We start from the raw sequence: 24,913 nt of genomic DNA, 5'->3' as shown, positions 1-24,913 counted from the left end.
CGCATGCGCAGGCCGCGCAGCCTGCCGGAACTGTAGTCCATCCCTGGGGGCGGCAGGTGGCGCCGAGCGAGAAGGAGCGGGGCGCGGGGCCTACACTTCCCAGAGTGCATCCGGTATGGGGGCGGGGCAGGCGGAGCCTCCGGGCGGGGAGGGGCGGGGCTTCAGGCGGGGCGGGGCCTGCGGGGCGGGGCCTGCGGGGCGGGGCTGGCGCGCCGAGGGGCTGCGGCGGCGCTGCGGGCGGGCGGGCGGCCCATCCCGGCTGCAGGCGCTGCACCTGCGGACACCGGCGTCCGGCTGCCGCCCCGTTCCGGCGACCCGACTCCGAGCTGCCGCTGAGATGAGCGCGGGTGAGTGTGCGGGGAACCGGGGCCTCCCCGAGCTGGATCGCGGCGCCGCCAGGGCTGGGATGCCTGCACCTGCAGACGGGAAGCCGCCCCGCGGCTGCAGCCGACTTGCGCTCCAGGGTCTTTGCAGTGTGGCAGGTCAGGCGCGCCCCCATAACCCGCCCTGTCCCTGCGCCCGGGGGGGCCGGGGACCCCTTTCCCCGAGCGCCGCACCGCCTGGTTGCACTGGGCTGCCTGGCCGGCGCCGCTCCTTTCCTTTTCTCCCCGGCGTGCGGGGTCGCAGCGGAGTCCGGGCGAAGGGCGCGCGGCCGCCGTAGACTCCGTGGCGGAGAGGTGTGTGACACGGGTCGGGGCGGGAGGGCTTGGCGGCAGGGGTCGCCGCCCTTTTGTGACTCCTGCAGCGCCTGGGTGGGTAGGTGGGTTGCGGGGGGCGCGTCAGGTCGACGCCCCCGGCGCCCTGGGCTCGCCCAGGGCAGACTTGGGGGCGCGGAGGCCGCAGTTTGTGTGCGGCCCTTGGCGATGCACGGCGCGTGCTCTCTCCGGCCCCTTGTCCCCTCCACTGCCTACCTAGGCTGCTGCCTCTGGGGCCGCACCCGCAGGGTCTGACAGCCTCTGTGTGGCGCTGGAAAAATCCCACGTCACCACCACCTACTGGGGAAACTGAGGCCTACCACTGGGGGCCTTGGCTCCTGGAGAGACTCTGGAGTGACCAGAGCCCCCGTTTTGAGAGACTTCTGGGGGCCCAGCCCTGGATGGAGGGCTTGTCCCTACATTCCCTGGCAGGGAGAAGCCATCACCCCATATTCCAGGGTGCAACCGAGGCTCACCAGGCTTGAGTCACTTGCTCAGGTCTTGCAGTGGGGCTGGGTTTTGAAGCTAGTGCTTCCTGACTCCTGTGTCCTCCCTTGAGCCCATCTCGCCCGCAGACTACAGTATGGACCCCTGGCCACCGGCAGAAACCAGAGGAGACAACCATTCCTCCGTGCCGGCGGGGGGGGGGGGGGGGGGGGAGGGTAGGGAGCAAACAGGACTGGGGGGGGAGTGTGCCTTTAGGGACCATTTATCGCATGCTGTCTGCTTGGGACCTTTGTTTCCTGGGAGCACCCCCCCCCAAGGGGAATCTGTCCCCTCCCCCTCCTCGCTGAGGAAAGGAGGGACCACACGGGCAGTGGGAGTTGGGAGAGAAGCCGAGAGCAAGTGACAGGCTGGAGGAGGCAGACTTCTCTAGAAGAGGATTTCTGAAATGGCCAGCCTGTTCTTTGGAGGTGGCTGGGGAGCAGAGCACCCCGCCTTGGCAGAGCCTCCAGACACATTTATCTAATGGTAGGTTGGGGGGGGTAATGGCAGGGTACACCAGGTAATTTTAGGCTCTCCTCGACCGTAATTGATCCCTCCGATCGCTCCTGTAATGAGGGGGAGCCCCGGAAGGAACCCTGGCATTTCCCCCCTCATTTGTGGGTGTGCTGGGAGCAGGGGTAGGTGGGCGCCAGGGGCCCTGGGGGGTGGGATCAGAGGGCAAGGAGACTGGGGTTTGAATCATAGTGTCCACCTGCTGGTCTTGGACACAGTGTGGCCGCTTCCTGAGCTTAGCTTCCTGAAAGCAGTTTTGTTGCCCCCGTGGAGAGGATGAGGTGATAGTGGGAAACCCCACAAGTAGTGGGACCTCCGTCGGTGGCTCGTGCGGGTCGGTAAACCTCAGCCTGAGTCAGTGCAGCCCCTTGGGACGGGCAGTGGGCACGCTGACCCTCCACCTGTCGCTCATGGCCCGGCCGGTGACCTGCACAGCAGTAACATTTTCACCCACAGCCACGGTGGGAGACAGCAGACAGGGGTCCCTTGTGCTGGACACCTGGGCTCTTGTGGTCACTGTGTACATCTGGAAGGTCAGGGCCTCCCCTCATCTACAAGGGCAGGTCCCCTGACGGCCCTCCCGGGGAAGGCTGGCATTGTCCCAGAGCCCAGCTGGGGCCCAGGAGATGACGGTGAGCCTGATGGTGGTCTCATAGCGTCCCAGCCCGTGTAGTCACGGGGGGCGGGGCAAGGTGGGCAGAGGGACGGGCCTGAGCCCAGAGGGGCTCCGGAGCCAACTCTGCACCTCTGGGCACCGGGTCTGTGCTTTCTTGGCGCCTGCGTGTCCAGTCCGGGCGGCTGCAGGTCTGGTGGGCAGGACTCTCCCAGATGAGTTTCATGGGGTGGGCGGGCTTTGCATTAGTCTGCCAGGGCTGCCGTAACGAGGTGCCCGCTGACTGCAGCTTAAACGACAGAAATGCATCTTCTCATACGTCTGGAGACTGGAAGTCTGAGATCGAGGTGTGGGCAGGGTTGGTTTCTTGAGGCTTCTCCCCTCTTCTTGTAAATGACTGTTTCTTCCCTGTGTCCTCCCCAGGTGGTCTTCCCTCTGTGTGTGTCCGTGTCCTTCTCTCTTCCTAAAAGGACAGCAGTCATACTGGATTATGGATTTGCGGGAGGGATACACTTCAGCCCAGAAGGGGAGTGCAGGGCCAGGTGGAAAGCTGGGTGGCAGCTCAGCCATCTTCTTTTCCCGTGGCTGATGGGTTAGGGACGCAGAGCTGGAAGGGGCCTGGGGGACACTCCAGTCCTATCCCACCCACCCACACGGAGAGGAAACAGCCCCAGGGAAGGAAAGGCGGCCGTCCTGGGGCCAGGAGAGTGTGCAGTAGACGCAGAGCCCAGGCCCTGGCCCTCTGCTCCGGTTGGTGTGGCCTGGCCTTTGAAGCAGAGAAACGCGTTTCTAATCCGAGGCGGGTCTCTGCCGTCACCACAGAGACGTTGGCCACGGCATCCCTAACAGCGCCAGAAAGCCAGACCTGCTGCGTGTATGTGGTGGGGAGCGACAGGGCGTGGGCCGTGGATCCTTCATCCGGTCAACAGATGTTTCCTAAGCCCCTACTGTGTGCCCAGCGCTGCCCCAGGCCCGGGGCTCAGCTGCAGACCAGAGCAAGTGGCATCGTGTCTTCCTGAACCGTGCCCTCCTGGGGGAGGGGGTGGCGAGAACGTTCTCGTTATCCGTGTGACTGGAGTTTCTCACGTTAGGAGAAAGTGCTTAAGAAAAGCTTCATTTGGAAAACAGCTGAGGTCAAGATGTGCATCCTGCGTGACCTCCGCGCTGTGAGGCAGTGCAGGGAGCAAACCAGAAGGAACGTGACGCCCAGGGCGTCCCCCTTGTTGGAGGTGGCGAAAGAGCTAGTGCCCGCCCCCACCCCCCGCCCGCCCAGCATCTTTACGCTTCCTGTCACCTTCCCCAGTTTTGTTTTTTTCATTGCATGCGCTTGCCTTTTGCAATGAGCAATCAACAAGAAGGGCATTGGTTCCGGGTCTAAGGTGGGCGTGTGCTGCTTCCAAAGCCCATGACTCGGGGAGAGGTCGGGCCATTGCATCCTCAGGGGCCACTCCTTTGCTCGAATGGAGGTCTCCCAGTTGGCAGCACGTGGACCTTAACACCATCTGACTGAGGTGTAGCCAAAGACAAATTGTCCTGACCCAGAAATTCATCTGAAATTGTATCTGAAGAGGATGGTCATTGCCCTGGAACCGGCAGCTCTTGGACAGCCCGGGAATCCTCATCTCCGAACTGTTGGTCCCGCATCCGTGGTCACCCCCTAACCCACCACCTGAGATGCTCCGACTCTTTCTGGTTTCTGTCCAATGAAGTGGTTGGGGGGTAGTCGGCATGTTCTCTGGACTCAAGTCCTGACTTGGGTGAACTCTTGGAAAGCCCAGTCTTACTGTCTCAGCAATGGGAGTGTGACCCACACTCTGGACAAGTTGCTGGTCAGACACCCTGACCCTCCAGAGCGTTGGCTGTCTTGTGGGAGAGCTGTGAGCTGGCAAGAGGGAGTTGGCAAGCCTGGTGGTACAGGAACTGGCGGGGTGGGGTAGAGCCTCTGGAAGGGGTCTGTCTTGCTGGTGGGCCTCAGGGCCAGGCCAGCTGTTGGGACCCTGAGCAGCCTCGTGGATGCCTGACTCCGGTCCCTGGGTCGGACGGCCCCTGCACTGCAGACATGGGCTCTTCCTTTGGCTCAGATTCCAGCTCTGTCACCTGCTAGCATGGGATCCTCGGACCTCTCTGAGCCTCTCATGCTACCTCTTCTGGGATCTTCATAGGGACCGAGGGTCCCAAGTGCCTGGATTGTGGGAGAGGCTCAGTTCAGTTCAGTTCAGTCACTCAGTCGTGTCCGACTCTTTGGGACCCCATGGACTGTAGCACTCCAGGCTTCCCTGTCCATCACCAACTCCCAGAGCTTACCCAAACTCATGTCCATCGAGTCAGCGATGCCATCCAACCATCTCATCCTCTGTCGTCCCCTTCTCCTCTTGCTTTCAATCTTTCCCAGCATCAGCGTCTTTTCAAATGAGTCAGTTCTTCGCGTCAGGTGGCCAAAGTATTGGAGCTTCTACTTCATCAGTCTTCCCAGTGAATATTCAGGACTGATCTCCTTTAGGATGGACTGGTTGGATCTCCTTGCAGTCCAAGGGACTCTCAAGACTCTTTTCCAACACCACAGTTCAAAAGCATCAATTCTTCGGCGATCAGCTTTCTTCACAGTCCAACTCTCACATCCATACACGACCACTGGAAAAACCATTGCCTTGACTAGACGGACCTTTGTTCTCAAAGTAATGTCTCCGCTTTAAATATGTTGTCTGGGTTGGTCATAACCTTTTTTCCAAGGAGTAAGCGTTTTTCATTTTCATAGCTGCTGGAGAGGCTGGAGGAGCAGATAAAATAGTTGGGGCAGGAAAGCTCTGGTTGGTGCTCAGATGGCAGCTCATGTTTCCTGGTGACTGTGTGGTCTCACGAGCTGCTGCGGGCCCTAGTCAAGGGGTGCCAACCCGCTGGGTTGCCTCTGGCCGCTCAGATGCGGGGTAGAGCAACCTGAGCGCTGCGTGTTTGTTTACGCGGGGATGTTTCCGTTGCCAAGGTCTCTAGGGTGTCGGGCAGCAGCCTGCTTCAGTGTCAGGGTGCCACGGCTCATGGGGCCCCCCCTTGGGCCCTGCTCCGCCAAGGGCTTCTCTGGGCTTCCGAGGGTCGCTGGGGTGTCCCCGCCTATAGATGGGGAGGTGGACGCCCAGGAGGGCACTGGGCACCACACCCCACCACTGGTGAATGACAGAGCTGGATTTGAATCCGGGTGTGTCCAGCTGGGTGGGGGGTGGGCGCTGTCTCTCCATCACTCTGCATGCATTAGGGGCTGCGATGGTGACGATGGTGACTTCGTGACATGTGGCTGAGTGTTTGGGGTGGGTGAGGCTTGATCCCCTGGGGGCCTCACAATGGCACTTTCTGGTGATAGCGTGGGGCGGGGAGTCACAGCCTATGTCTTCACCTGAGCCGAGGAGCCTGGCCCCATTCCGAGGTGTGGCGCCTGCCGGCATAGCTGGGAGGGCAGAGCCAGCCCCAGCCCAGCCCTGTCTGCTCCTGAGGACGTGCTCTGTGTCTCCAACATGCTCCTGTCCAGGGATCCACCTGGGGATGGACTGCTCAGACCAGGAGAGGGTCACCGCGTGGAGTCCACACGCCTCCCTGTAACCTTGACCGCTGGCTCTTGCTGTCCCCTCTGCTGGGCCCTTAGGGTCTTCTGGAGCTGACCGCTCCTGATGGAGGCAGCATTCACGGCCGTCCCAGGCTTCTCCAGCTCCAGCCGTGCCGGCATCAACCGTCCCGTTAGCGTCTGAGCTCCCCGGACTCTCGGGCCCACCTGCCAGACCTCTGTGTGACCTTGGGCCAGCTGACTTCCCTCTCTGGGCCTCAGTATACCTGTCTGAAAACATGAGGGCCATCGCCATCCTCAGGGGTATGACCTGCTTTCTTCTGACAACCTGGTCCCCGCCCCCCGCCCCCCAGTGCAGCAGGGAGATCATCTGGGTTTGAGGCTCGGCCATCATCGGTTCAGGGAAACACACTGTGTGAGCCGGGAAGTCTTGGATCACTCTTCTGGGCCAGGTGGACCTCATCTGATGGTTTCATGGCAGGAAGCGCATTGCCCTTCACACCGAGGGAGCCCGGTTAAGGGCCTTTCTCCACCGGCTGCCAGGGAAGCCACCTCTGTGGACATCTGCCTGGTATCCAAGTCAGCAGAACAACTGAGTCCAAGTTCAGGGGAAGGCCTGGGAAGGGAGAGGTGTGCTCTGACCCCTACCGGTCTGTCCTAACCTGGGTGGGGACAGGGGCCTTCCAGGGTAGTGGGGAGCCAGACCCAGGCTGAACCAATTCCGTTGCAAAGTGATGTATTGGGGGTTTCGTGTGCCATGGTGCCTTGGCTGGAAATTTCTAAACAGTAAGGGAGGTGGTCTTGATTGATGCCTCGAGGGCTTTGGGGTCCGAACACCTGAGTGCCAGTCCTAGCTGTCACCTGCTAGAGTGTCCCGGCCACCAAGTTGCACAACTGCATTTTGCCTCGGTTTCCCCACCTCCCAGGTGGAGGTAATAGCACCTGCTTTTCAGGACTGACTGTTGTCTGTGGGGCCAGGGGCCTGGGGTGGTTTTTTTTTTTGTCACAGCCAGACACTCTGTCCCAGGGCTCGAGGCAAAGCCTGCAAGGCCCGCCGTGGCATCAGCTGGCGTGGCCAGCGGTTCACAGCTCTTCCTCTGGTGCTGGTTCCCTTGCCTGCCCTGCCCAGCCTGCCTGTCGCTGTTTTACACTCCCTGCCCGGTGCCGGGCTCAGGAGAAGTGCAATCCCCGAGAGCTGCCCGCTCCCGGGTTATGAGCGGCGTTTGGACGTCAGCCCTGACTCAATCTTGCGAGGCTGTCCTCAGCGCACACACAGGGGCTCCGCCCGGCCCCCTGCACAAAGCCGGCACGCTGGATGGCCTGGGGGCTTGGGTTTCTTCATGTACAGAACAAGGGGTTGGAGGGATCCGGAGGCCCAACTCCAGCGCCCAGTGGCCCCGCCGTGCGCACCCGCCGGGCTGAGCTGAGTGGATCCCCCCTCCCACATCCGCACAGGCTGCCTCGAGTCAGGGCTCCGTGAACAGCCTCCAGTGGAGAACGGATGATGGATGGAGCTCGGGTCCCCGCTTCATGCCCAGCGCCCCCCACACCCCCTGTCTGTTTGCCCTCATCCTGGTTGAGGACTCATGGTCAGGCCTCTCTGACCTGCTGCTCTGACCTCCTGCTTCTGCTTGGACGTCAGGGACCCCAGGATCTTGCTGGAAAATGGCATATCCAAGGCCCCGGTTAGCGCTGCAGTTGGGCATGAAGTTCCAAGAAGGAAGAATTATAAGGACCACCCCATGTCAGTTTGGCAACTGGAGTGTCAAATGCTCCCGGGGGCTACCCCCACCTTTACGTTCTGAGTGACTAGGCTGAGGCTGCAGGGGGTTTACCTGGGAGGTGGTCCCAGGAAGCACAAGGGGGAGGGCTGGGGCGTGGAGCAGGGGTAGAGCTGTGGGGCATTCGGAGGGTGGGTGGCCGCTGTGGGCCGTGGGGGCTCAGTCCTGCTTGGGGACCGTGCAGAACGCTTCTAAGAACCAGCGGGACCCTGGGACCTTTGTCGTCCTGGACGGGAGGGGTGGCTGGTCCTGGGATTGTGACCCCCCCCGCACCCCCGCCAACACACTGCACGGTGTGACTTTCCACAGCCACACGGGAGAGCCCCGGGGTGGGGTGAGGGTGGGTATCACCACACAGCCGTTGCACCCACAGAAGCCCCACGGGTCCAGATACGGTCCAACGTCAGCCTTTTGGGGCCACCGCTGTTCCCAGCCTGAGTCCTGTTGGGGAAACCTCTGATGCCTGCCATCAGCAGCCCCTCAAGGGCTCAAGGCTGCTCTAGAATGCCTATTTACTTGGTTTATTGAGCACCTGCTGTGTACATTTGAAAAGACCCTGATGCTGGGAGGGATTGGGGGCAGGAGGAGAAGGGGATGACAGAGGATGAGATGGCTGGATGGCATCACTGACTCGATGGCCATGAGTTTGGGTGGACTCCGGGAGTCGGTGATGGACAGGGAGGCCTGGCGCGCTGCGGTGCACGGGGTCGCAGAGCCGGACATGACGGAGCGGCTGGACTGACTGTGCACGGAGCACTGTCCTCGCTAGTGACCCCCCAAACGTGTGTTTTCTCCCGCCACCTTCTCTCCCCTCCCCACCCCCGGGTGCTGGAATTCCTCCTCCCAGAACCCAGAACGTCCAAGACCCTTGCCTCCATCCTCAGGACCAGTGGACAGGACCTGGAGCCAGGGGCTCCAGGAGACGCCGCGGGCCTGCTCCTAGCTGCTGTGTGACTGGCAGGTGGACACTGCCCCTCTCTGAGTTGCTTCATCTCTGATAACGGCCCCCAAGGATGCCCCGGCCTCATCCCCAGACAGGGTGGATACATTAGGCACATGGCAAAAGGGACCTTGAGGGTGGGATTAATGAGAGCTTGCAGGTGGGGGGTGGTATTCAGGGGGGGCACGTGCCGTCTCGAGGAGCCTGCGAGGGCGGAGGCAGGAGGGTCAGAGAAGAGGGGAGGTGATGGCAGACGCAGAGGTCGGAGAGGAGACAGGGTGTGGCACGGCTGGCTTTGAAGATGCAGAAGGGTGGCCTCAGTCTGGAAGCCGAAGGGCTTCTGGAGCCACCACGTGACTCGGTGTCACATGCAATGGGGCCCGCCTGCCCCTCAGGCTGCCTCTGCCTCCAGGGGGGTCTACTGGGGAGAGTGCAGTCCGACACCCCCGGGGTGCGGGGACGCAGAGCACCGAGGCTGACCTGGACCCGGGCTCTCACATGGGAGAGGTGGCCGGCAGACACAGGGGCGGAGGTCACGGAGGATCAGCTGACTGTCCAGGGTGGCTGGAGCTAGCCAGTCACCCAGGAAGGGTCGGGCCGGGCCGGGCAGGGAGGGGGCCGTCGGGCTGGGCAGGGACTGTGAACCCAGCGCAGGACGTCAGGCCAGGCAGCGAGGGGGCCATTGAGTTGGGCCAAGACCTGGCCAGCAACTTCTTGCTGCTACTCTGACCGTAGCCATGCCGACCCCGTGACACACCTCTCACCGGCCGCCTGTATCCCACCGTTCTCCTCCAGCTCTGAGCCCGGCTGCTTCTGCCAAGCACCTGAAGCGTAGCCGTGGGGTGCAGGGCTACAGGCACCAGTTCCCTTGAGCACACCCCTGATGTGCCTCGGAAATCAGGAAACGCGATCTGTGTGCAGAAGCCCAGCGTCCAGCCAGGCGCCTCCCTGGCTGCCTCTGATGGGCGTGGGGTGTGGCCCGGGCCTGGGGCACACACGGAGCGTGACCACAGGGCAGGTCCCCGTGCTGAGGACCACGGACGGCCCTGCCAGGGCTCCCCAGGGCCGCCTCCGGCTTCCTCGGGCAGGGGTCCCCGCCAGACCTCAGCGTCACCTGGACTGCTCTTTCCCGCCGGGGCCCGTCATCCCGCCGCCTCACTCTTTCCCCTCCGGCTGAGCTGGGGCATCCCCACCCCCGCACCTGCCACGTGAGAGCTTTGTTCTGCCCTTGCCGCGGCTACCTCATCTTCCTCCATCAGCCCCTGCCCCCTGACCTGACCCCCCAGCTTCCTTCTCTGAGAGTGGCTTGCTGGGCGGAGCACCCAGCCAGCCGGCGGCCTCTGAAAAGGAGTTGAGAGGAATTGAAATCTCTGGCGACAGCACACACACAGCCCCTGAGCGGGCCCCTTTGGGGAACACCCTGCAGCCCAGGGCAAGGTTTTCTAGGATGCCTAGGGAATGGGGTTGATAGAGCAGGGAGGCAGTCCCCGATGCTGTCACATCCCATAGGATGGGGACCACTGGCGTGAAGCTCTGTAAACCTCAGGGCTAAAAGCGCAGGAACTTATTCTCTCCCAGATCTGGAGGCCCAGAGTCCAAAATCTGTGTCACTGGGCTGAAGCCAAGTCTTGGCAGGGCGGGACCTCCTCCAGAGGTGCTGGGGGAGTCCCCTCCCCATCTGTCTCTCCTTAGCCGCCAGAGTCTGCCGGCATCCCCTGGCTTGTGGCCGCATTGTCTGCCCCTCAAGGCCAGCGTCTCCAGCACCTTCAGATCGCCTGCCGCCCTGTCCGTGTGTGGTCAGGTCTCCCTCAACCTCTGTCTCTGAGGATGCTGGTGATGTGCTTGGGGCCCGTAACCCAGGGTGACCTCCCATCCCAGGTCCCATCTGCAAAGACCAACCACCCCATTGTTAACCACATGATGTCACTCCCATGGGTCCTAGGGATAAGGACCCAAGTATATTGTTGGGGGGCATTATTCAGCTTTCCCAGGCAGCTTCTCGTACATTCTGTTTCTGAGACTGAAACCCGTTTTTTCCCCTCCTCGTGGGGTCTGTAGAAGATTTGAGGGTTAGAGAAAAGACCTCTCAGAGGATAAAAATTGTACCTCTCAAGTCAGCCGAATGTAAACATCCCACAGTCCCCGGAGCTGATGGCCTCAGGGGCCTCTGACTGTGGTTGTGTATGGTCTCTTGGGAGCTGCTAGGTGAGATGCATTGAGCCTTAAATACGTTCATGCCTTCAGTAGGAGAAGGTGGCTCTCCGGAATCTTCTGAAGAAGGGTTCTGAACCTCACATATTGGTGCATAAAAACTCATTTATTGCAGGGGTCACAGACTCTGCAGGGTGAGTGTCCAGTCAGAGATGCTGAGTCAGGAAATTACTGTCCGTCTGTCTTTCCGCAGAAGCTGTTCTCCAGCTTTGAGGGCCCAGGACCCCTTCACTCAGAATTACTGAGGACCCCCAAAAATCTTTAAGTGCGTTGTATTTATCGATATTTAGTGTATTAGACAGGGCTTCCCTTGCGGCTCAGTGGTAAAGAATCTGCCTGCCAATACAGGAGATGCGGCTTCAATCCCTCGGTCGGGAAGGTCCCCCTGGAGAAGGAAATGGCAGCCCACTCCAGTATTCTTACTGGGAAATCCCATGGACAGAGGAGCCTGGTGGAGTCATAAAAGGTCGGACACGACTGAGCGACTAAACAACAAGTGTATTAGATGTTAAAATGGAAAATTTTTAAGCATATTCATTGAATAAGGAAAATAGCCCGTCGTATGCTAACTATGAGTGTTTTCAGGAAACAGACTGGCCTTGCTTTACAGCTGTGCAAATCTCGTTAACGTCTGGCTTAATAGGTGGTGGCTGGAGCCTGAGTCCGGCCTGTGTTCTGTCAGTTGTGACGTCACGTGTCACGGGGCCTCGGGCAAACTCCGGCGTACTTTTGGGAGGGAGAGGGAACGATGGAGAAAAGTACCGTCTCAGTCATATTATGAACATGGCTTCTACCCAGCCGGCGCCCTGCTTGCATCCTGGGGACCCCAGGGTTCCTAGACCACACTCGGAGCTGGTGATGAAAGACGGAGTATCACGCGGTCATTAACACGATTGCCAAGGAGGAGCGTAAGGCGTGTGTCCGCACTGGTGATGAGTACGGGACCTGCAATTTTATACGCAGCGTCATCTACAAAACAGGCAGAAAGCACACTGAAGGGCAAGAGTTACGGGCAACTCTGCCTTTTTTCTGTTTTTTCTTCTGATGCTCGGCTGTTTTATTTTCCCAGCTTCTTCATTTTAGGGATGTGTGGGGGGATGGGTGGGGGCAGGCTTGTGCTCACTATTGGTCTCAAGAGGCTTGAGTGGAGAGCAGCTGTCTGACCCCTGGCACCAGCCGGCTCCTGCTCCAGGGACCGAACGGCATTCTCTATTTTGGGAGGGGGACTCTCACTGTGGCTCCAGGCCTTTGAGTGGCACCGACATGATGCAGGGATTTGTGTGTGTGTGTGTGCGTGTACTCTTGGGATAACGTCATCTACTGTTAGAAGCAAGAGAGCAGTTTCTGTGGGCTCTGGAGCAGGTTTCACAGTGGCCGATGAGGAATTGGGGGCTGGCCTGAGATTCGGCGTCCCCTGCAGAACTTGCCCGGCCCTGGCAGGGCTCCAGCGGAGAGCTAAATATAACCCGGGTGTGTGCTGGCAACCTCGGGCACCCCGGCCCTCAGTTGGTGGCGGAGCTGAGCCCACGGGAGCAATTGATTTGTCTAATGGAGCTCAGTGTCTGCCATTTGTGGGGCATCTGGTACCCGTGGGCAGGCGGAGAGGTCATCCAGGCCCCTTCTGGAATGCCACAGAGCCCGGCGGGGCGGGGATTCTTGCTCCCGATTTTTAGATGGGGGCGCAACTGGACCAAGATGGGAGGCAGGACCCATGGTCATGTGGCTGGTGAGGCGAGAGGTGCTCCGAGCGGGGAGCACCCCATGCCCCTCCCCCATGGGGGGCACCCGTCTCCCCCACTGGGTCTTCTGATCCAAGGACTGTGGTCATCTGTTTCCGAGGGCTCTGTCTTCACAGATGGTTGAGAATGGTGGCAATGATATCCTAACGCCCCAGACAGCATCCCTGCTCGGGTCCTCCCGATGCTGCAGGAGTGGTCTCCGTGACTGCCCATTTTACAGCTGGGCACATAGAGGCCAGGTGACCTTGAGAAACCCGCTCCGGGGACCCGGCTGCTGGTGGGAGCTCCTCTGGATCCCGGGTTCTGCTGAGCTGCATCCTCTCCCGTGAGAAATGTGGGTCAGCCGGCTCCCCAGGCCCAGCAGAAGCCCTGCTCCGAGCGCCTCCGTGCATCCGTGGTTCTCCTCCACACCTCACCTTGCAGATGGAGCGGGGAGGGGGGGGGCCGCGGGGGTGGCTCTCTCCTGCCCCTCCCACTGGCCCGGGGCATCATGGGACAGGATGATGTCATCACCCCTGGAGGGGGCGGCAGTGTGGGGTGACTGGTGCGGGCGGGGCAGCCTTCTGAAAGGGACTTGGAGAGAAACGATCCCTCTCTCAAAGTATGGCCCGCCGCTTCCAGGATCACCACCTCGGCGAGGATATCTTGCTGGAGACTGGGGCCCTGCAGGTAATTCCTGCCCACCCCTGGGCACAGGGGGCTGCTCGACCCCTGATACCCCACTCCCCTTGCTTCCAGGCACCCCTGCAGCCTCCAGGAGACCTCAGCAGGGCTCTGCTATGGATTTTGGGGTGATGGAGGAACAGAGGGTCCTCAGCCTGCCTCCTGGGAACCCCTTAAAGCAGTCTTCAGGGAGGAGGTGGCTCCCTGGATTCCTGCCACCAACATTCCTATCTCCTCCATGAGGACCTGCCCCTTCCCCAGGGTGACCGACACAGGAAAGGACACTCCTCTTTCACGGGAGACCCTCCCCACCTCCCTGGGTCTCATGGACAGGCAACAGTCAACCCAGCATCCCCGGGGGTAGGGGTGAGGAGGTGGTTTCATTGGAGCATGTGGAGCCCTTGGCCTGGTGCAGAACGTGACCTTGAGGGAGTTCTTCCCTCCAAAATCTTCCGGCCTGGTGAGAAAGGCAGACCACACGTAGGGAAGACACACCATGAGAAAAAGCACTCCCCCGGTTAGGCTGTGGGGGGATGGGGAGAGGGCAGGGAACCAACCGGCAGTGAAAGAGAAATCCTGGCAGACTTCCTGAAGGAGGTGATGGCCCACCATGTAGGAATCAGGCAAAGCCGTAGGAGAAGGGCAGAGATGAGCATGTAGGGCGTGTGTGAGGAGTTCCACTCACGCCTCTGCCCCACGCTGGGCCCTGGGTAAGGTGCCATCTCCCTCTCAGGCACCGTGATCCCCTGTCCCCCCTCACGGTACCTTGCACAGCACCTCACCGGCAGGAAGTGCTTAATGATGATGTGGCTACAGGGGACCGAGGAGTCACGGCATCCAGAGAGGGGACAGGGAGGCCGCGTGGAGACCGCAGGCACCCAGGGGTCTGCTAGACCCGCCCCAACCCGCCCCCACGAGTGCAGGCTGAGCCGGGGCGGGGGTGGGGGCGTCAAGCAACCTCAGCATGTCTATCTGTGAATGGGGGCGGGGGGAGGTAAAGCCCCAGTGCAGGTGTGGCCAGGACTCGGGGAGGACGGGTCTCTCTGAGTCAGGGGGAGGGGTGCGGAGGGGACACGGGTGCCCCGGCCATCCGTCTTCCTTGGCTCCTCGTCCTCCCCGAGAGCTTGGACTCATCGAGGGCCACACCAGGCCCACGTCCTTGCAGAGGGCTTGGGGGCTCGGCAAGCTGAAACAGGAACACTGACCCTGTCCTGGGGGGCTGGGTGGGGGGCGGGTGTGCAGGGAGACCACTGGGGGTCCAGGCGTGGCCCTAGTTTGAAGGCCAGGGCCCCCTCCCCGCCCCACAGCAGGGACGCCCACGACCCAGCGCTTGGCAGCTGACCCCACGAGCCCTTGCGGCCCAGACACAGCCCTGTGCACCCTTCTGTTCGGGAGCAGAGACGGCTGGGGACGGAAGGGGGATCGTCCATCCCCTCTGGGCGATGCCGGGCAGTGCCCTCTGGAGGCACGGTTCAGCCAGGGAGGTGGGCCCATGAGGGGTGGGTTGAGGCAGCAGGCTTTGGTCCAGTGTAGACTGGTGAGACCCGGAGACCCAGAGAGGGACTCGGGCCACGACAGAGACCCTGGCCGCAGCCCGGCCCTCGCTGCCCCAGTTCTGGGAAAGAGGGTCACGCCAGGAATAGAACCTTGTATTTCCCATGGCTCCAGCTGCCGCTCCAGGCCGCAGCAGTCTGCAGAGGATCGGCAGCAGGCCCACGATCTGCGGCTCCGGGTCGGAGTGGCGGGTGCAGGGGAATGTCTGGCCACCTGGCCGGCATCAGGACCGCGATATCCAGTGGTCGGGTTTTTCTATCGCCTCCTGGTGGGATCCATTCTCTGCCCGGGGCGATCGACCCACTCGACACGCAGGCTACAAGTTGGGAAGTTTGGGAGTCTTGGCCCCAGGCATGTGGACAAAAGGAAGTTAATCCTGGATCTGTGGACCGCCTGGCAAGCCAGTGCCTTGTCACAGCCCTCCTTTTACCTGGGACTCAGGGTTGCTCTCACCTGTGGACCTGCTGTGCTCAAACCTGCGTCCAGGTCTGCTTGGAACATCAAGCCCAGCCCGGTCCAGCCTCCCCTCGTCTCTGGAAACAGAAATATTCAGATCCCATTGACTTGGCTTTGTTTGAGCAAATAGATCCGAATCCTATTAACATTCAGCAAAGCCCATTTCCCTGGGTGCCCACGAGCTGCTGCGGGAGGAAAATGAGTTGCAGGGCAGGTTCTGAGCGAGGCCCTATGGGCTGTGGTCTTGCCAAGGGACCGGGGCGCTGGTAGTTAACTGCCAGCCACGTCTGGGGCCCAGACTTGTGGGTCTTCCCAGGTCTTATAAGAGCCATAGGATTCCAGCTCGTGTTCACTTGGGCCATTACTTCTCTGAGCACTCAGGTACCTGTGACCTGGTTAGATTCCTCAGCACTGCTTAGGGCTTTAGGGGTTGGGTGCGAGGGGTGGCTGAGGTCACAGCTGGACGAGGCAAAGCTGCGATTCGAGCCCAGGGCTGTCTGTTCTCATCCGGGCCTCCCGGGGCACAGGAGAAGGGGGGTGCAGACCGCGAGAGCTGCAGGTCAGGAGCCCGGCCTTGGGGGAGGCGTGTCCACAGGGAGGCAGGCGGCGCCGCTGATTGTTTTTGTTGTAAATTAATTTATTTATTTTAATTGGAGGCTAATTACTTTACAGTATTGTGGTGGTTTTTGCCATACACTGACATAAATCCGCCCCGGGTGTACATCTGTTCCCCGTCCTGAGCCCCCCTCCCACCTCCCTCCCCATCCCATCCCTCAGGGTCATCCCAGTGCACCAGCCCTGAGCATCCTGTATCATGCATCGAATCTGGACTGGCGATCTGTTTCACATATGATAATATACATGTTTCAATGCCATTCTCCCAAACCATTCCACCCTCGCCCTCTCCCACAGAGTCCAAAAGATTGTTCTATACATCTGTGTCTCTTTTGCTGTCTCGTATACAGGGTTATCGTTATCATCTTTCTAAATTCCATATATATGCACTAGTATACTGTATTGGTGTTTTTCTTTCTGGCTTACTTCACTCTGTATAGTAGGCTCCAGTTTCATCCACCTCATTAGAACTGATTCAAATGTATTCTTTTTAATTGCTGAGTAATACTCCATTGTGTAAATGTACCACAGCTTTCTTATCCATTCGTCTGCAGATGGACATCTAGGTTGCTTCCATGTCCTGGCTATTGTAAACAGTGCTGCGATGAACACTGGGGTACACGTGTCTCTTTCAATTCTGGTTTCCTCGGTGTGTATGCCCAGGAGTGCGATTGCTGGCTTATATGGCAGTTCTATTTCCAGTTTTTTAAGGAATCTCCACACTGTTCTCCATGGTGGCTGTGTTAGTTTGCATTCCCACCAACAGTGTAAGAGGGTTCCCTTTTCTCCACACCTTCTCCAGCATTTATTGTTTGTAGACTTTTTGATGGCAGCCATTTTGACTAGTGCCGTCGATTTTAATGAGAAAAGAGCCTTGAGAAGACCCTGCTCACACACCCAGGTCTCCCGGGCTCTGGTTCAGAGTCTGCTCTTCCTCCAGAGTTCCTCGCAGCTGACCCTCAAACCGGCAGGCTGGACCCCAGGCATCTCTCTTTTGAATGACCACTGGCTCTCGCCTTCATCCCACATATTTCTGGGTGCCATCCTCTGCTACCAGGGACCTTAAACAGGGTGCATGGCGCTCAGTCATGTCCGACTCTTTGCTCCCCCGTGGACTGTAGCCCGCCAGGCTCCTCTGTCCATGGGATGTCCCAGGCAAGAATACTGGAGTGGGCTGGCATTTCCTACTTCCTACTGGAGTGGGCTGGCATTTCCTACTCCAGGGAATCTTCCTGACCCAGGGATCAAACGCGCATCTCTTGTGCCTCCAGCATTGACAGGCAGATTCTTGACCGCTGGCGCCACCTGGGAAGTCCCAAATAGGGGACCTGACCTGTTTTGGGGTCTCACTCTCACTTGAGTTTCCTGGAGTCTGTTTTATTATCATTAATTGTGCAATGAACCAGACATTCATTTTTGCAAGAACAGGGGATTGAAGAGGGAGCAGTCTGTGACCCCCCCCCCCACCAGCCCCATGGCTGGCTCTCCCCTGCGAAGCCTCGGGCCGTGTCCTGCACGCGCCTCCCGACGCCACCCAGGAAGCACCCCCGAGTAGGACGTGCTCTCCTACGGTCGCTTCTCAGTGGCTGCCTGTGTCTCTGGGTTTTCTCTGGTTTGGCCATGTTCTTTTTCCAGCACTAAGTACAGCGTTTTCTGCATTAACGTGTCTCATGTTAGAGGCGCTAAGTACATTCACGTTGCTGTGAGACCTTTACCACCGTCTGTCTCCGGGACCTTTTCCATCTTTCTCAGCTAACGGTCCCCACGAGGTAACTCCTCATTGCCTGCCCTCCACCCCTCCCGTCCCCCCACCCTTGATGCCCACAGTTCTGCTTTCTGCTTTCCCTGTGGATCTGGCAGCTGTTGGGCCCTTGCAGAAGTGCAGGTGAGCCTCGGAGCTTGTCCTTTTGCGACCGACTTGTCTCACTGAGCATAACATCCTCTGGGTTTGTCATGTTGCAGTGGGTGTCGGAATGCCCTGCCCTTTTTTTTAAGACCTAACCCTATTCCGCTGTGTGGATGGACCACACTGTGTTCATCCGTCCATCCTTCCCTGGAGACCTGGGGTGCTTCTACCTCCTGACAGTTGGGAACGATGCTGCTGTGAACACAGGTGAGCAGTATCCACTCAGGCCCCTGATTTCCTTTCCTTGGGGCACGTCCCAGGCTGGGATTGCTGGCTGAGAGGTACCTCTGCTTCATTTCTTGAGGTGCCATTGTGCCATTTTCCCGGTGGCCATGTGACTTCACCATCGTCAAGGGGTGTTTGGAGGGTGGGCTCTCATCGGGGGGGCCTCTGGGTCCACCTTGCACGGACCCGACTCCTCGTCATGGCAGAAGAGCCTGCCCCCACCTCCCTGCACGCTGTCTGGCAGCCAGGCTGAGGCCTTGGAGGTTTCCCCACGTGGGCTGCCCCCTCTCCATGCTGTCTTTACCCAGGCTGGCCCCCTTCTGGGGCGCCTTCCTCCCCCGCCTCTGCCCCCAGCCCGCCAGAGCAGCAGGCGTCCTGCAGGCCCCCTCGTTCTGTCCTGCTCCTGGTCTCATCCCCGCTGATGCAGGTGCTGTCCAGCTGGGTCTGAGCCCTTTCCACCCGCCTCCCTCCAGAGGGGGCCCTGTGTCCCCCGGCTCAGAATCCTGGGAGCCCATGGGCACCCCTGCAGCGCAGCGGCCCAGCACCCTCTGGAGCCTCACTGCCTGAGTGTCGGGATGGGGGACCCCAGGCCATAGCTCCCAGGACCCAGGAAGTGTCTCCATCCAGCTGGGCAGCCTCACTTCCCTGGAGCCTGAGCAGGAACCCGGCCGTGCCGGGGAAAGCTGCAGCTGGACCCACGGCCACAGCACAGGATGCCGCCCGGTTAGCGAGGGATAAATTTAGCCATGTTGATGGAAAAGCATCCTGCATCTTCCTTCCTCTGCTTCCCTTAGCCCTGAGGATGTGACTCACAGCGGGCATGGCTGTGCCTCCCGGCAGCCCACCCTGTGGTCAAGAGATGCAGAGATGCTGGTCTAGAGGGTGAGGGACCCCGATCCACAAAGCGGACCCGATGGGGTCAGTGGGAGAGGGACCCCGATCTACAAGGCAGACCCGGTGGGCTCAGTGGGAGAGGGACCCTGATCCACAAAGCGGACCTGATGGGGTCAGTGGGTAAAGCTGCCTCCTCCCCTGTCTCAGCCGGAGCTCCACCCTCCAGCACTTACTGCTGTGGAGTTTTGCTGCCCTGGGCACTGGGCAAATTAAATTCTGGTAAAATAAACAACATAAAGTTTACCCTTCTAAGCGTTGTGAAGTGTAAGTTCTGTGGCATCAAATACAGTCGCTGTGTGTCCATTGCCGCCAGCACCTCCTGACCGCTTTTCCTCTTGTGAAACTGAAACTCCAACCCCACGATTCACCAGCCCCCCCCACAACACACCAGCCCCCCCCACGACACACCAGCCCCCCCCACGACACACCAGCCGCCCCCCCCACGACACACCAGCCCCCCACCCCCCCCAGCTCCTGAGCACCGCCCTGCTTTCTGCCTCTAGGATTCTGGCTGCTCCAGGTGCCTCACGTCAGTGGGGCCCCATAATATTTGTGCTTTTGTGACTGGCCTGTCTCACTGAGCAGAGCGTCCTTGGGACTCGTCCATGTGGTAGCCTGTGTCAGCTTCCTTCCTTTTGAGGTTGAATAATATTCCATTGCACGAAGAGCCCACAGTTTGTTTGTCCATTCATGTGACTGGACGCTGGAGTGGCTCGCCCCTTCGGCTGTTGTGAGTGATGCTGTTATGATAACGGGTGTGTGCATACATGCTTTAGGTTTTTACAGCAGCAGCTCTGGGGCAGGTGGTCCTGTGGTCCTGCCCCAAACAGGCCAGGGCAGAGCCCTGGACGTGCGGGGCTCCACTGGTCCCTCCCCACTGTCCAGTGCAGTGTGCGCCCCTCCCATCCTGGGTGTAGATGGGGAGACTGAGGCCAGCGGGGTGAAGGGACTTCCCACCATGCCAGCATCTGGGCACGGTGCCAGGGCGCTGGGTGGGGGGTGGGTTTCCACATTCAGAACCCACGCCCTCACCTTTCCCGGGGAGCGCTGGTCTCCCATGTGCCTTTGTCCATTCTCTCAGCTATTGGTTCGTTCATCAGACTCTGAGCGGGTCCAGTCACCTCCCTGTCCTGGGCTGGGCCGGGCGAGATGCATCTCGGATCTACGTCCCGCCCTTCGGAGCTCACAGGATGGAGACTGAATCACTCAGAGGCAATGAACAGGTGATGGACTACCCACGCCTGCCACAGGTGCTGGCCATGTGTGTGTGTGCAAGCCATGTACTTGCCGACTTGCTACAGGTGAGCGCCGGAGGGTGGAGGGGTCCCTGAGCCCCCGAGCCAGGTGTTGTGAGCCCCGGGTCTGTCTCTGTCGCTACAGGACTTTTCCAGGATCCATGAGGATAAAGTTAGTGAGTCATGGTCTATCCTGTTCTGGGCAGGGATTCTGCCTTCTTCATCGGTTTCTTCCCCAGATCTTGATCTTTCTTTTGAAAAGCTTTCAGTTCAGTTCAGTTCAGTCGCTCAGTCATGTCCGACTCTTTGAGACCCCATGAATCACAGCATGCCAGGCCTCCTTGTCCATCACCAACTCCCGGAGTTCACTCAAACTCATGTCCATCGAGTTGGTGATGCCATCCAGCCATCTCATTCTCTGTTGTCCCCTTGTCCTCCTGCCCCCAACCTTTCCCAGCATCAGAGTCTTTTCCAGTGAGTCAACTCGTCACATGAGGTGGCCAAAGTATTGGAGTTTCAGCTTTAGCATCAGTCCTTCCAGTGAACACCCAGGATTGACCTCGTTTAGAATGGACCAGTTGGATCGCCTTGCAGTCCAAGGGAAAAGCTTTAAGCATATAGAAAAGTTGGGGGGGGGTCAGTACAATGAATGCCTTATACTTTTTCATCTGGATGCATTGATTATTAGCATTTTGCTACATTTTGCTCTAGCCGTCTCTCTGTCTCTTCTGAACCATTTGAAAGTTAGTTCCATTGTAACACCCAGGCCTTAGCACAGGTCTGTACCCCAATAGCAGCCGCAGAAAATCCCCGTTTCCTGCCCGCCCCCACAGGGCCCCTTTACAGCTGTTTGTCTGCGATGCTCCTCCAGGAGCCAGGCTGGGGTCTGCAGCACAGCCAATTAACTTGTCTCTGCCTTCGGTCGCCTTTATTCTGGGATGTTCTCCCCACTTGTTTTCTTTAGTTTTTCTGTCACGCCGCTGACACTTAGAGAGTCCAGACCTGTTTGCCTGAGGATCGCCCCCTCCCCGATCTGCGTGGGTCTCTGTTCCGTGGCGATGGGCTTCGGGCTGAGTGTTTTTGGCGAGAGGCTGCTGTGTGACTGCTCCCCGCACAGGAGCATGCAGGGCCGTTGGTCCCGTGTGCTTTCAGGTTTTTAGCGCAGCCCGAGTGTATCCAGCCGGGGTAAGAACACGTGGCTTTGCACCTGTGTGCAATAGACCTGTGAGTGGAAGTTCTACGTCTGCCCAGAAGTGGAATGTTAAATGGGAATGTCGTCTCTCTGCCAAAGCACTGTCCCCGGAGGCGGGTCCAGGTCACACCTTTACCCAAAGGACACGCGAGTCCCTTGTCCCTGTCCCCTCCTGGCCCAGCACGGGCACTGTTGGTCTTCTCAGATTCGCCAGCGGATGGGAAGAGGGCCCCTCCCTGCTTTCCCCTGTCCCCCCGGGCACCGAAGGCATTGCTCTGGCATCCGGGCCATTTTTGTTTCTGTGAGTCTGCTGTTCCCTCCTTTGCTGGTTTTCTGTGGGGCCGCTTGTCTGTCTGTGTTGCCCCAGCTGGGGGATGGGCGTGTGCCCTGCGCTCTATCCGGCCGGGACAAGGAATCGCTCTCCTTCTGAGATTGGGTGGTGGGGCCCAGGAGCGGGGGTGTGTGTGTGTTGGGGGCAGGGCAGGGGCGCAGGGGGCTGCATCCAGGGGTGTTGCTGGGCGGGGAAGGCAGTGTGGGCCGAGGAGGGGCATCTCTGAGTGGGGAGACAGAGATAAGATCACCTCTGATCATTCTCACCAGCGATTTCCTCGCCAAGACCCTCTCCCCCTCCCGTCCTGTGGGGCTCCTTCGGGCCTCTGGGCAGCCTCCTCCTTAGCTTGGGCGCCTTCCCACTTGCTGACTCCTCCACTGGACTCGCCCACCTGCTCTTAAGTTTTCTCTTGGCCTTCTCCTTCGAGAGAAGCCCCTGACCCCCAAACCCTGCGGCAGCCCCCGGCTCTGCTCCTGCTTTTCCTCCCCGTTATACACTGGTCGCAGGATGAGCCTGCGCGTTCGTTTGCCTCCCTGACTGTGTTCGTCACTCTGCCAGGCTGCCAGCTCCTGGGGGGGCCTTAGAGCTGACAGCCAACCCGCCTTCGCCGACAGAACACCCTGCTCAGCGTGTCCGCTCCTCCGTGATGCAGACCGGACAGCCTCTGACTCACTCAACCCTTGGGCGTCCGGGCTTGTCCGACTGCAGCCACCTCCTGGCTGATGCCTTGGGGGTCCCTGCTCTCTGTTGCCTTAGGGGCCTTGGACGTGCTGTCTCAGGGCATACGTGTCATGCACAGTGGTGCGGATGCTGTGGGGGTGGCGGGCTGAGCTCAGCGCCCCCGACGTGGACGCAGCGAGAGGAGTGGTCTGGCCGGGCTGGCGGCTGGACGCGGAGTTCAGTCTCAATCCGGGAGGCCTCCTGAGCCTCCCCCAGCACCCCAGAGACGGTGCTCTGTGCTGGGGGCCCGGAGGTCGGCCTGGCAGGGAGGAGGGATGGGGGTAGAGTCTCAGCCAGGTGAGAAGGGGTGGGTGGGAGGAACCGAGAGAAACGGCGGCCTGGGGAAGGATAGGGAAAGCCTGAGGGCAGTGCCAACGTGTGGCCTGCACTGCTCCGAGACCACAGAGGGTGTTGGTGACAACAGGCAGGTCTGTGTTCTGGGCTGAGTTGTGTCCCCGAAGCGCGGTGCTGAAGTCCCGACTCTGGTCCCTGTGGACGTGACCTTATTTGGAAATAGGGTTGTTGCAGATGTGGCTAGCTGAGTTGGGGTCATGTGCAGTAGGGCATCCTGACGAGACAAGGAAGAGAGACGTGGACACGGAGGCATGGGGGGAGGGCCCGGGAGGCCGAGGCCGAGGGGCTGCCACTCCGCGCCAAGTGTCGCCCGCGACCCGCGTCAGGAGGAAGCGGGGAAGGGCTCTCCCCTGGGGCTTTCCCACGGCCCTGCTGGCACCCTGATTCCGGACTTCCGGCCCCCAGACCGTGAGAGAATAGAGTTCTGTTATTTAAGCCACTCAGTTTGTGGCCGTTTGTCCCAGCCAAACGCACACAGTTAGGAATTGGGAGCGAGAGAGGCCGTTTACCGAGTGGCCATCACGTGCCCCGGGAGGCGCCCAGCGCTTTCACGTGTATCATCTCGTTCAGCCTTTCTGCAGCCCGCGGCAGGCACCCCCGTCATACAGACGGGAAACTGAGGCGCGGAGAGGTGAAGCCAGTGGGCTCAGATCACACAGTGGCTGACAGATGGAGCCGGCTGCAAACACAAGGCTGCCTGACTTCCCCAAGGGCAGCCAGCTGGGCGGGGGTGTTGGTGTGCGATGTGTGGCCCTGTTGGGGGGCGGGGAGAGGGGGAGAGGGAGGGTGGCCCCGGTGAGGCATTCTCTTTTCCGATTGTGAGCCTCCTGGAGGACTTCCAGGTGGAGGTGTCCAGCACTTCTGTGGCTCTGGGGGTTGAGTGCTCAGGACAGTCCCGGCTGGCTCTTAAGGAATCCTCATCCAGGGGCTGGACGATGTCTCAGGTCCCTTGAGAGCTAATTTTTGTGCCCCTGAGAAAGCAGTGGTGTCTTCCTTGCCTTAAACTCACCTGAAAAACCAGCGCCCGCGCGTCACGAAGTTTTCAAGCCCTTGGTTTCATTTGTTTCTCATCTTTTTAAGCAGAGTTTGGCGATGAAGATGCGAGTGGGCTTCACACGGGAAGGCTCAGGGATGGCTGGATGCAGAGTGGGGCTGTTAAGGGTGAAGAATTATTCTGGAATGTGGAGCAGGGAGTGTGCGGGGAGGGGGAAAGTCAGGGGCTCGGGGACGCAAGTGGGGCCACCAAAGACACCTGGCCACCCTACCCCTTGCCTTTCTGGCTGGAGCCAGCCTGCTGGGGCCACAGGTGGAGGGCTGTCCATGGGGCAGGCTGGCCTGCATCACGTCCTCACGTATGGGGGTCTTTCCAGGTTCCTGCAGTCCCGCCCACCCTCTGTGTCCAGGAAGAGTGCGTTTCTCTCTTTTCTCTAAATCACCGTCATCTCTGCCTGGTCCCCCTACTCTGGCAGGGGCACAGGCGTGGACGTCAGGATAGAGCTTTCTCCACTGCAGGTGGCGACCCGTTTGTGGGTATAAAATCAGTTTAGTGGGTCACAGCAGCCTTTGTTACATAAGAGGTTGAATTGGATAGAAAAAGAGCAGACTTAGTCTGGAAAAAGAAATGAAAATAGCAGAGCACATCCCGACTAATAGGGCGAAGTATCGTTTGGTGAAAAAAATCTGCTGTGTATTCACGTCTCGTATGAACTATCGCGTGCGTTGCAGGCTGAAAAATGCTCCCCCACCCCAATACATCATGTCCTATCTTAGGACCTGTGAGTATTTGAAAAAAAAGGAGGGTTTTGCAGACAGAATTAAGGTAACGATGCTGCCCTGGGGAGATTATCCTGGATTATCTGCGTGAGTCCTAAATGCATCACAGTGACTCTTAGAGGGACAGAGGGAGGCTACAGACAGACTCACAGAGGAGAAGGGGCCAGGACCAGCAGGGCGGGAGGAGATGGAGTGATGCCACCATGAGCCAAGGATGCCGGCTGCCACTCAGAGCTGGAAGAGGCGGGAAGGATCCTCTCCCTGGGCCCCGAGGGAGCCCTGCCCAGCAGACGCCTGCATTCCAATCCCACGGTACCATGTTTGGACTTCCGGCTTCCAGAACTGTTGTTTTACCAGTTCATGCTGGTTTACAAGAAACTAGTACGCTGTGGAACGAACAGCCCCAAAGCTCAGAGGCTAAATTGGCAATGGCTTGGGGCCTGTGGGCTGGCCGGTCAGCTCAGCTG

The 24,913-nt window shown here is 59.6% G+C and overlaps 1 protein-coding gene across 3 annotated transcripts in view; it reads left to right on the top strand.

Annotated features, from left to right (window-relative positions):
• The first annotated feature begins 212 nt into the window (after window positions 1-212).
• The window catches only part of ABLIM2 (actin binding LIM protein family member 2), a 169,935-nt gene continuing 145,234 nt past the window's right edge, over window positions 213-24,913 (top strand). For 2 of the 3 annotated variants that reach the window (XM_088836565.1, XM_088836563.1), the window contains exon 1: window positions 357-482. In XM_088836565.1, the coding sequence (XP_088692691.1) occupies window positions 407-482 (76 nt within the window). In that variant the 5' untranslated portion in view covers window positions 357-406. The other variant, XM_088836564.1, reaches the window with a different exon arrangement.

This window comes from Moschus berezovskii, chromosome 5, assembly GCF_049115385.1.
Source record: "Moschus berezovskii isolate FMDL1 chromosome 5, NW_MosBer_1.0, whole genome shotgun sequence".
Lineage (NCBI taxonomy): Eukaryota > Metazoa > Chordata > Mammalia > Artiodactyla > Moschidae > Moschus > Moschus berezovskii.
Note: the sequence above shows the minus strand (reverse complement) of the source record. Positions and strands in the feature narration are given on the sequence as shown.